The 12,523-nt window shown below is 42.0% G+C and overlaps 1 protein-coding gene across 14 annotated transcripts in view; it reads left to right on the top strand.

Annotated features, from left to right (window-relative positions):
• Window positions 1-12,523, top strand: part of CAMK2B (calcium/calmodulin dependent protein kinase II beta) — a 175,948-nt gene that overhangs the window by 95,416 nt on the left and 68,009 nt on the right. For 10 of the 14 annotated variants that reach the window (XM_088139065.1, XM_088139071.1, XM_088139073.1 and 7 more), the window contains one exon: window positions 11,268-11,340. In XM_088139065.1, coding sequence (XP_087995191.1) covers window positions 11,268-11,340 — 73 coding nt within the window. Of the gene's footprint in view, window positions 1-271; window positions 345-11,267; window positions 11,341-12,523 lie in introns of all 14 variants that reach the window. The other 4 variants (XM_088139066.1, XM_088139077.1, XM_088139069.1 and 1 more) reach the window with 1 other exon arrangement.

Here is a 12,523-nt window from a genome sequence, read left to right on the forward strand (position 1 = left end):
CTGTGGATTGTTCCCCTCCCTGCAATCCTTTGGAATCTCTGATTTTGTTTCCTGCCATGCATACTTTTGTTACGGTCTTCACCCGCTCTGTTTGGATAATCTCTCCATACTTCCTCCTTGTCCTCTCCTTTTTCTCTCTGTCCTTCCTCCCTGCTGCTCCTCTTTTGCCTGTGTGTGGTTTCTCCACGCCCTCCCAATCCCCATTGTTGGCCTCCCCTTTGTTCCCCACCTACCTTCTCTCCCCTCCCTCCCTTCCCGTTTTGTTTTGCAGTCACTGTATCCATCAGATATTAGAAAGCGTAACTTACATTCACCACTATGCCATTGTGCACAGGGATTTGAAGGTCAGTATACATATGCCTTTCACCTCTTAGGCTGTGGGGTTGGGAGGATAGGGCACTGCCATAATAAATTGTACCTGGCCAGGTCTGGGGCTTTGCAGTGCCAGCTTCCTTTTCTGGTTTGGCATATGGGGTGGGCAATATTCAGAGCTGGTTTCTTCCCACTTTGAACCTGCATGGCTATATCCTTCTCCTCTGTGCAACACTCCAGCAAAGGCAGATGGGTGCAGGCAGGTAGGAGATCTGGGATGTCCCACCGAAGACATCACCCAGGCCCAGATGTATACCCAATTCCAGATTATCTTGGGACGGTGATCACTCCTGGGCACATGGGGAAGGGGCAAAGTCAATGTGGCATGCTTCATCCATTCATCTTTCCTGTCTCTTTCCACTTGTGCTTGTATGTGTGTGCTCTTTCTCTCTCCCCCTCTCCCTCTTTCTCTTTCCTGGTCCACACTGAAGATTTTCCAGAGTTGCTTCTTCCCAACTCTTGCCCTTTTTTCCTTTTGAACCAAAGCATCATCTTATATCCTCTCAAGGACAGAAGTGGTACAGGTTAGGGTGGGGCTGGAGGGTGTGCCATTGATGCAGATGAGGAGCACCTGGAGCCTTGGTTCAGGACCTTTAGTCATCTGGGTGATTGAGAATAGTATCTAGATTAGACTTTGATAGATAATGGACTCATTAAGCCAGCCTCCCTTGAACCCTTGCTTCGTGATAGGAAATGGGATACTGTGGACGCTTTCTCATTGCTTTGGGGTGCGTTATGCACAAAACTTATGGCAGCTTCAGTTTTTCACCTTATTTAGTGACTCAAAATGTGGTGCTATTACATAAATACCTAGTGGTTTCTTTCATTCAGGATCCCATCTCCTGAAAGACGTTATAGAATGGAAAACGGAAATCTAACTAAAAGACATCGATTACTTTCCATAAAGGAAAACTCCTTCAAAATTTGTAGGGGGCAAGGGAGAGGAGAAAACGGAAGGAAATCACAAGCAAGTTAGATTCCCTTGACCAATTTTGAGGGAATACAGGAAAAAAAAATGATTAATTCAGAGGCTATTATCCATTCTGAACACGTTACTGTTCTGGCATAATACTAGCTGAAGAAACAAAACATTTAGTCAAATCCTAATTCCTTTGAAAGGGGAGTGCCATACAGTGAAGAAGACAGAAGTGATTTAAAGTCAGCTATAAAGAAATGGAGCCAAACAATTCATAAATATGTAAATGTGTGTGTGTGTGTGTGTATTACCGTCCATACCTTTCAGTGAAGAGGCCTTCATCCTGTAGTAGATTCATTTGAACTGATAACTCCTCAGCACAGAATGTTGGAAAAGGCCTCTGGAATAAACGGCTATTTGAAAGGATAGAAAGCTTTCATGGAAAATAGATCTTACTGGTTTCTGTCAATGAGAGCTGAAACATTGACCTTTGTTCTATCATCCTGAAAGAGAACAAAAAGGCAATGTGTATCACCATCTTAAGCCTGCGCATGGGCTTCCTTGGAACAGAGTATGACCAGGGAGGTTCACTATGTTTCTGAAATTCATTTGCAAACCAGGTCAGCTACCCAGATGCACTGTTACCTGTTCCATCTGGCTAGATATGGGGAATGATGGGTGGGGAAGCAAGGATTTTCTGATGCCGGGAATATCTGTGCATAATACTGTAGCTGTACAGTGATCCAAGTGGTGTTCTTCAAATTCTTAAATCCATCATTCTGGGAGCATTTCTGAACTCCAAAAAAAGTAATTTCTTTCTATTCTGTTTGCTAGATACTGTCTTGCTCCAGCAGAAATATTCAAACGAACCAATCTGGGAAACATGATTACCCCACTGTTCTGTGGTCTTTCCATCTGTTTAGTTGAATGTTTCTTCATTTGTTTCTTAAACTGAATGCTTCTTCTGGCTAGGGTTGAAGCATAGCAAACTGTACAAACAAAATCCAAGAATTATGCACTTCTAGGAATGGTTGTCCATGTGGAATTACATTTCTCTCCGTTTTTCATTTTTCCAATCACAGGTTTATGCTGTTGCATTTCTGTCTGATTTCATGGATGTATGAAATATGTATGCAGTTGTGTGTGTGTTTTTCCTCATAGACATTTGTGTGCGTGTGTGTATGGTTTTCCAACATATGGATTATTCACATGTGTTCTTAAATTTGTAATCTCTGTCCCAATATTCTGAAAAATGTATTTATCATTCTGTTCTGGTTCATATACAGGTTTGGAAAAAGCAACTTAGTTGGCATTAAAATGCAGGCTGAACAAATTTCTCCCCTGACCCCAATTTATTTATTTTCAATAACACTCCCCCCCACCTTCCTCCTATAAGGCTGTGTTAGCCAGATTTCTTCTGATTTGACTGTATATGCGGAATTGCTGAGTATGGCAGAATATCCAGTCATGTGACTTAATCCCACCTGCAGCACAGTGTCATACAGTTAATATTCCATTTAATGTTTGCCCACTTTTAAGAACTAGACCTAATTCTTGAGGAAGCAGAACATGTTTCTTCTTAGGTGATGGGTCAAAAATTGAGCATCATGGACATAGTCTAGGAGGCAACATTAGTAAAGCAGCAGCTGCAATGGGAATGCTCTCTCAAAAGGGTCCGGATAAACCTTTGATACAAGTGTATTTATAGGGTATGACATGGCTTATGGTTGAGTAGCAAGCTTTGAGGTTTGGCATTAGCAGGAGCGCAGGTAGAGATAGGAACTCTGAAAATGCCAGCCCATCCATAGCCCTTCTTCTTGGGTACTAGGCTTCTCAGCAGCTTCCCATCCCAGCCTCCAAGAATTTGGCTCAGAGCAGCATATTGGAGGATTACGTTTCTGGAGAGATTGGGATCCAGAGCTGTAATTTTGAGGCGCTCTTCCCTCCTCTCAGTTCTAAACTCACAGCACTAGAATTTGGCAATTTATTGCTGAATTTTGGCACTGAGAATTTTAGAGGGGGTAGGAAAAGAGGATTTGGGAGGCTGGCCATGTGGGTCAAAAGTCTATTATAAAGGCTGCATAGTAGGGCGACATCGCATCAATGCTGTAGATATTCCTTCATATACCATTAATTCCAAGTTTATGCTTAACAAAAACAGGCAGAAATTGTCGTTGTGAGACATGCATAGCTCCTTACTATGAGCTAGGTGGAGGCTGTTTTGCATAGCTTATTTTACTTTATAAGCCAAGAGAAAGTTGGTATCCTCTCTCCTTCTCCTTCAATTCAGGAGGAGCATTACCCCCCCCGCCTGCCAAGATCAGAGACCAAATAGTTAGATCTTAAAAATGCTTAAGTACAAGCATCTCCAGGCAACTGATAGACCTAGTGGGGTTCCAGAGGGAGCTTGTGGTTTCCCTCGAGGATCTGGTGGCCAATTCTGCCAAGTCCTTAGTCATTGCCTTGGGTGACTGGGGCCTTGTACTGCATCACCCCTATGCAGCCTCTCTTTGTGTGCTGATCTCAGGGTGCACCTTGGTTACTGAGGAGCTCTGGGAGATGAAGTGCCAGAAGGCCTGGTTATGCCCTATAAAGCTGTACGTGGCATAGGGCCTGGTTATTTGAGGGACTGCCAATCTCCCATGGTGTCTGTCCAGCAAATACAACCCGACAGGGTCAATCCACTCTGGGTCCTTTCAGTTAGTCAGTATCATCATGACCCAGGAAATGCACCTCCTCTGATATGGTGCCTGCCCTCTGGAATAAGGTTCCCTCTGAGATCTGGGTGGCTCCCACCCTAATGATGTTCTGGAAGACCTTGAAGATGGCTGTTTTCCTAGACTTTGGGTTAGGGTAGATGGAGCATCTTATAAGATTTTTATTTTTATTTTGCATATTTTTGACCAGACCACCATCTTGTTCTTGTTCTTATTTTTCTTGTTCTGTATTTGTTTTGTTTTTTTATTACTCACATAGTATTTTATTGTTGCTATATTGTGAACCACCCAGAGTTCTACATTTGGAGTCTGGTGGCACCTAAATTGAACAAATTAAATTAAGAACAGTTGTCAGGTGTTTGTCTAGCAAGGCTTCTCCTCTCATCAAATCTGCAGAAAGATATTTTAATTAAGCAGCTCAGATAATAACTGAACCTCCAGTACGGGTGCTAAATAAAACTCCCAATGGTAGTAAGGACAGGTCTTCTGTAGTCACAAGATTTACTTGCTTAGAGAAAGATTTTCACATGTGCTGGGCGAAATTCCAAAGCTCTTCTAACACTTGGCAACATCTTCCATAGTGTGCAGATGGTTGCTGCCAAGTTAGCCCTTAGAAAAGGACAGTGCTATTTTTGGATCATGACCATACCATGTTCCAGTTTCCTAGAGGAAGTATTTCTCTTACTTTCCTTAGAAGCCCACAACTGACATTAAAGGATATGCCTCTACGAAGATCAAGTCAGGCTCAACTGTTGGTGTCTTAGATTCCTCCATGTAGTTTTCTTGGCCATAAGTGGTTTGTCCCTGTTTTCTTCTGGGATGTTTTACTGATTTCCCCAACTAGCCAAAAGCCTTGCTCGTTTCCTGGAGGTGTCCCATCCCCCAAACAGGGCCAATGCTGTTTCATTTCTGAGATCGATCAAGGCAACTTAGATGCTTCCATGTGCTAATGTATCTATTACTCTACTGTAGAAAAGAGCTGATCTGCAGCAACCAACAGCCCAGTTCCATCTAAGACATCGTTTTATGTTCCTTTCCATAACCCCCAACACTGGAAAGATTTTAAAGAACAAAGCATTTGTAACATGGTCATGAACAACCCAGTGCTACATTACTTGGGCATATGTGGGTGTATATTTACTGGTGCACTTCAACAAAGCTATTTTCAAATGTTCCCTTCAAGATACGCTTCTCCATGCTCCAGAAATAACTTAAATTTTTTTTTTGCATTTTAAAAATTGTAAAAAAATAAGCACTTTTCAATTTGTCATGGAACAAATGTCATTTCATAAAATCTAACACATTGATATTTGAGATATGTTAGCAAAGCATTTAGATCTGTTTAGCAAGACACGTGACATTCAGAATACCTGTAACAAATAAGGTCTGCCTTAGGCTACAGATACAGGTAAACTCCAACAACTTCTGTGTAATGGGGGAAAAAATTCTACAGTTTTATTGAAAAGGTGCGTTTGTTGAATAGGCATAGGAAGATTTAGATTTTTTGATGCTATCAGTCAAAAAAAATGGTTATATATTTTCTGCTAGAGGATGTTGCAGCTCCAGTTGTTAACAATCTCCTACTATGGAAGAAACCAGGAATGCAAAACCTGCCAAATGAGTAAAATCCAAGAAGAACCCCAGTGAATCGGACCAAAAGCCTGTCTTGGCCAATTCTTTTCCCAGATCACTATGGGAAATTATCTCCTCAAGAAGAAGATAAGCACACCAACATCCTCCAGCTCATATTCCTTAGCAGCTGGAATTGAGAGTGACTTACACAAGCCTTAGAAAATATAACTATCATGATTAGTAGCTATTGATAACCTCCATCAATCTACTATATTCCCCTCTGAAGTGTCCAGGTTAGTAGCTGCTTGCTGTATCCACTGTTTCAATGTACCCCATGCAAAAAAAGCTATTTCCCATTAGCTAATCTGAATCTTCTGCCATTCAGATCCATTGGATGATCTTGGGTCCTAGAATTGCCAGAGAGAGAAGATGTCTTCCCATCCACTTTCTCTGCTTCGTATCTGGTTTTATATACCTGTACTAAGAGTCCATGTATAACCTGTCTTATTTGCCCTTTTTCTGAGCTATGATTCTTGGTGGTGCTGCTTTCCCAACCCTGCTGCTTGATTACAGTACTGACTTTGCCCCTTCCTTTAGTAATAATTCAGACTTCGTAACCAGGGCCTTTTTGAAGGGGTGGGGAGGTGTCAGCCTAGTGAGGTAGTCCAAACAGGAAGCATGACCAGATGGACTAATTCTACTTTATTGCAAGGTTACATTAACAGAATCTTGCAAGTCTGAAAGTACATTTGTCCCCCATCCCCTTTACAGCCCAAGAAACTAGGGAGGGTCCCTTCTGAGACATTTGCCATACCGACATTCCTGCTGCGGGCTCAGCTGTCTCTTATCTGTCCGTTCCCTTGGCTGTGGCTCTTCCTCCTGTCTCCCAAGGTCATTCTCACATACCATTACATCAGGCAATAGGCTGATTGTCCTGGGCCCCATCCAAAATATAATTTAGTATTTGAAATGATCAGATGGATCAATAGTGTTCATTCAAAGCAGCAAAACTAATGAGTTAAAATAAAGTTATTTCAGGTTTCCCACCCTCTTTCCCAATAGGCTATTAATTTTAATGGAAAAAATATGACGGAAAATGAAATGTATTGATCTAGGATACAGCTAGAAAAAGTGTGTATGGGAGGAGTATTCAATGACAATACAGTTTGTCTTCAGGCCTTCTAAAAAAGTCTCTGTTCATGCCCCTAAAGGAGGTTACCTGCACTCACTTTTACATCTCTGCGCTGGTCAATCCCCAATTTCATTTTGGGGGGAAATAGAAATGGGAGCGCTTTCACCAATAGGATGAGCATGTGTTTGGTTATGGCTAGCACATGCATCAGTGTAGCAACTAGGACAGCAGCCTGGTGTCGAGAATAGTTGTACCATGATATCTTAAAAGCACTAATGAGAAAGGACAGAACCCTCTGATTTGCTCTGCGAAAAGCTGGCAGGGAACTCCCACCAGCTGGTTTACTTGAACATGGCTTGTACATCACTCTGAACTCAGGCAGCATTTCTTCAGTAGCTATTCAAGGCAGCAGAGAAAGGAGTCAGAAGAAGACAGAAGAGAAGAGGTACGCAGCTGGAAAACTGGAGATGCAATGCCCCCAAGCAGCCCTAGGGAGCATATCAGATTAATCCCCCACTCCAACTGTATCCAAACAAGTGCTTTTCAAAAGCACTGGACTTGTAACTCCCATTAATCCAAACCAGGAATGATCTTGCTGGTTGGTGGAAGTTGGTCAGGGACCCAGTTTCAACTCTCCACTTAATAATGGAGCCCATGGGGTCACTTTTGGCCAACTCTTTTCTCAGTCCAGTTTCCCACACAGGATTGTACTGAGGATAAAATGAGAGGAAACACACCCATAACCTGAGTTCCCAGAGGAAAGATAGGGATGTAAATATAATTGTAAATTAAAAGAAATACAGGGATAATGAAGGCTTGTCCATACCTTACTAATGATGGGTTCTCAAGCATATAATTTGGAAGATTTATTGATGCAGAAAATTGGGTCCTGGTGATATTCAAACCCTAAGCTGTAGTTTTATAACTGATTTGTTTTAATGAGCCATATGAAAAGCTGGTTGGATGTGGATGATAGGACAAATACGGTTAATAAAGTTTTTTTAAAAAATCACAATTACAAACTCTTTGCAGTGATTCCAGGAAGACAAAATGGGAATAGGCTAACCCTAGGAGGAGATTTAAGGCTGATAACTTCTGAACTCACCTGTTAAATGTCTCAAAATAAACAAATATTTTAATGGAAGAGTCACAACAACTACCAGATGAGTCCAATGTTATTGGGCTGAGTGCTTTCTCAGCTGCATGTTTCTTTTACCAAAATGACAAGTTTTAGGGCTCTGTTGATTTCTGTCTTTAAAACTGGCACGTAGTGCCAAAAATGATGAACCAGTGGGTTGGTGTCTCCAGCTCAGTAGAGAATGGAGAGCCAGTTTACTCTTTCTATTTGTACAGAGAAAAGAAGGACATTCCAAGGCATGACTAGAGTAACTTTCCCAAAGGCAGATAAAAAGTCAGTTAGAATTTGTGTTTCCTAAGGAATGCCCTGTGATCTCCCTTTTTATTTGTTCGTTTGTTTGCACCAGACAGTGGTTTAAATCAGTGTTTCTCAACTTTGGCAACAGTAAGATGTGTGGGCTTCAAGTCCACACATCTGAAAGTTGCTAAGGTTGAGAAACACTGGTTTGAAAGAATATATCCCTCTTCACAAAGGAAACCATAAGGTCTATGAGGGGAGTAGCCATTGTATTCCTTGAGTGATCTTGTGGGTCTTTTAGACAATGATTCCCTTCCTAGGGCAGAATTCTGTGGAGAAAAATGAGCTGTCCACTGTTTTGAAGATCAACAGACTAGAGTTCAGCCGATGCAGGATTTGAATACTCTATACTTAGATCAGCATAGACATTTATCCTTAGGGATAAATACATCAGTAGTGCCTACAAAGGAATTACTACTTCTTGTTAACAGCTACTTTGCAGATAAATTACCCCAAGTAAGAGCAGTTTCCTTTTAAGTGGAGTATATATTTATATTTAATAAATATATTCACACTATGATACATTGCACTCAATATATTTACACTAAAGTTGCAGCATATTTATGGAGTGACTCTGTGTGTCATGTTGATACATACCCAAGAAAGTCAGAACTGGCTGCAATGCTTGTCCAAGCTGTATTTGGCACCAGGAAACCCAGATTTGCTATTGCGTACTCTATGGAAAAGGGGAGGAGAGAGGGCTGGTGCCTTTTGAGTCAGTGTTGACTCCTGGTGATCACAATCCTTTCTCAGTCTGGGAAAGCTAGTAATATTGTTGTATCACATTTGAGATGACTAGGAATAGACTAGTTAGATTTCTTCAGACTTGTTTTAAAGCACCCCGTATGGTCCGAGCAGGAGTAGGTAACCCATTGGCAATCAGGATACACCCCTTTTTTTCCCTTCACCTTTTTACAAGGAGCAGAGCAATCATCTGGTGACATCACCAAAAGGGGTAGAGTCCAAAAATCGCCTCTTTTCAATTGCTAATCTAAGGGGTGTCATTATTTCAAGAATGAACATTGGTGTATTAAACCCATTGGAAGCTTAATATGTCTATTTATTACAAGGAGTGGTAGCAGAAAATAATTAGAAAATTGTCACTGTAATGGGCTGATTTTCACTAAATGCCATCAGTATATTTTTGGGAAGTTGTAGGTTGGGCAGATCTGGCTTCAGGTAACTGAAAATTTCATCCCCCTTAAGCCAAGTCTTCTGCAGATGTCTGGTCCCATTTCCAAATGCCATTTGGATATATAATCGACTGACAGTCTATCTAGTGATGGCTCAGTGGCAGAAGAAACAGATTTTTTTTGTGTGCACCCAGTTTTCCAAAATGGACTCCTAACTATTGTTCTCCTGAAAATATCTCCTAGAACTGTACAGAAGCGATTGTAAGGGGTAGAGGTGAAGAGCAAAAATAAGAAATCTCACCTTGCATAGGAATGACCCCAATAACTTCCCCTAAATCCAAGTGGTTTCAATATCTTCCTCAGGATGGCTCAGTGAGGTAGTTGTAGAGTGGTTTCTATTTCATAGTTACTTTTCAAGTTACTGTTACAAGCTTTTCCCATATCTTTTATCCGGGTGGCTGGGTATCACACTCTGATTGAATGCTCGATTGTGTCCATCCAGCAAGGAAAATGAGAAACACAAGGTCTGGGTAGAGAACAGACTTCAGCAAGCATTCAGATTCTTGTTGAATCTTGCTGCTGTTTCTAGCTGTTCAGGTTTATGAAATCAACCCTGTATATTGACAGCCGTTCTGGCTGTTCTCTCAAGAGCGAGAACCCCCCACAGCATCCCCTCTTACAGAGTATCACAGCTCCTGAGATCTTGTTGAGATGGGCAGTAATAAATGGTGAAATTAAGAAGCAACTAGATTGGAAGTGCAGTCCGAAGCCCCAAGGAACTGTGTACCTCCAGGCATGGGTGCAGCCCCGGAACGTGTCCAAATTTTGCTGCCAATGGTAACTTTTAATGTGACAGAACAGGGAAATGATTAAATACTTAGGGAGTGGTCATGACAAGAATATTTAATTAAAAGTAAGTAAAATCAGATCAAAAAAAGTTAGTTTTTTTCCTGGTATTGAGCACTTCTTTATCCTGATTTCACCTTACTTTTTGGCAAGCCATTTAAAAGCCCAGTGTAGCTCTTAACCTGAAAAAGGCTGTGCGTCTCTGAATAGATGCTTCCGTTTCGCAGAGGTGGCTCTGAGTATTTCTTCTTGGTTTCTTTTGAGGGACCATTGTGCACGTTGAACATTAGAGATAAAGCTAGCATTTGTTTCCTTCCTTCCCTGCATGAATAGCATTTCTTGGGTAGATAACTGGTTATTGTCTCACAAGAGCTAATTTTAAAACACTGATCAACTTTATCTGGACCTCAAGCGATTTGTTATCAAGTTGGCTTTAGGTATGAGAGGGCCATAGTGAAGACTCCTCTGTGGGCTTTGACCACTAACATCCCCGGCAATAGGAGGCAATATCCATGTTAATTTCCCACCAGGATCTGTCCGAAACCCACAGGGAAGGTATTATGGGAGGGGGGCAGACGGCAGCTGCCACATGGAGAGGGTCCAGGGCAGATGCTAGTGCAGATGGACTTTTGGGTGCCTGGTTCATGCTGAGAGATGCTGGATGCACCCTAACCCTGATTCGTTGCTTATGAGGTCTTTACATCCAGGTCAAGGTAAAAGATGGTGGCTACAGAGCTGGGATTGGTGCCAGTTCTCCCATGACCTCATTAGTGACTCTGTTCTTCTGCCTTTCTTGAGTGCAGCATCAGGCATTCACCTGCTGTATGCTCTGTCTCTTGGCTGGTAGGATTTCAGTCAGTCTTGGTTCTTGGTCCTTTCCCTCTCTTGGGGGAGGCAACTCCCCCCTTCTTCTTCAGCCTTATTCTCACTTTCCCACAGTGTGTATCTGTAACTTGGGTTTCTCATCTTGCAGAGAGGAAGTCAGATTCCTTTATTTCCCATTCCCCCCTTTCCTCCTTTTCCTTTTTTTCCTCTTCCGTTTTCCCTTTCCTTATTTTCCTTGCATTATCCCCCCCACCCCACCAGCCTGTGCAGTTGTTACCACTCACCGTGAACTAACACGCCCCCTGGTGTTTGCATGCAGTCATTGCATCCAGCAGATCCTGGAGGCTGTTCTCCATTGCCACCAAATGGGGGTCGTCCACAGAGACCTCAAGGTGAGTTTTCTTCCCCACTGCTCTGTCCGTCTGTCCGTCTTTGTATCTTTGCATGTTTTTTTTTCCTTCCGTAAAAAGAAGTTGGATCACTTCTGAATTGTTCAGACTAAATTTCCTGAAAATCTTGTTCCAGGGTCCTTAGATAATTGTGCAATTTGTTTCTTGATCTTGGATTAATTAGGTCATCCCTCTGACAGACTAATCAGAAATCAGCTTAATGTAACAGCAGCTGTGTTGTAATTTCTGCTGTGATCTAGCCTGGCTTGGGCAAATAAGGGAGATCTACTGCCTGATGTACTTGATGACCTAGCATTCCAAATAGTGGGTGAAACTGTCCTTCTTTTAGTTCCCTCCAGAGATTATTAGTATAAGTAAATCCTGCTGGATCAGACCAAAAAACCTATTAAGCCCAATATTCTGTTCCCATAGAGGTCATTTGGAAGCTCACAAGCAGGACCTTAGCACAACATGATTGTAGACTTTGAAGAAGACACAGATGTGCTGACTTCATACCTCATGATAAGCTGGTTTGTTTTGCCTAGAGATATGGAACCTATGGTCTTCATGTGGCCCCTACAGCATCCCTACACCAAACTGTTGATGTGGGGTTGCATTGTTTTCCTTCCCTTTTGCCTCTAAAAAATGCAGAATGGTTTGCTTTACAACGCCCTTCCCCCCAAAATGCATGCATGTGTGCACATGGATATGCACCCGCTCTCTTCCCCAGTGCCATCACCATCCCATGCAAAATGCATTCTGGGGCCCTAAGAGTCCAGTTTAAAAAAAGGTATCCATGACTGAAAAAAGTTCCTGGTTTAACTGTGGTTCATTGAAGAAACAATCTTGCAGATAAACACAATAACCATGCCTTTGGGGCAGTTCCTGGATTGTTTTCCTTCCTTTTTTGTTTAAGATCTGTTTCCTTGCACCTCTGTGATCAATGAAAGACTTGGGTTGTGCAAGACACTAAACCAAACTCAGAGTAAGCCAGGAAACCACACAAAATATGGGCCCACATTTGCTACAGTTGCCAGTAAACCAAGAACATGCCATGGTTTCAAACAATAATTTGCCACCCTAAACAAAAGTAAGGCCAAAATAATCTAGATTCCACACATTAAAGAGACAATTGAATTCATTTTACTGATATAATTGGAAAACCCAGTCCCAAAACCAGAGTTTT

Source organism: Python bivittatus, unplaced genomic scaffold, assembly GCF_059951505.1.
Source record: "Python bivittatus isolate LINGU-HERP-01145 unplaced genomic scaffold, Pbiv_v1 ctg000320_np1212, whole genome shotgun sequence".
Classification (NCBI taxonomy): Eukaryota; Metazoa; Chordata; class Lepidosauria; order Squamata; family Pythonidae; genus Python; species Python bivittatus.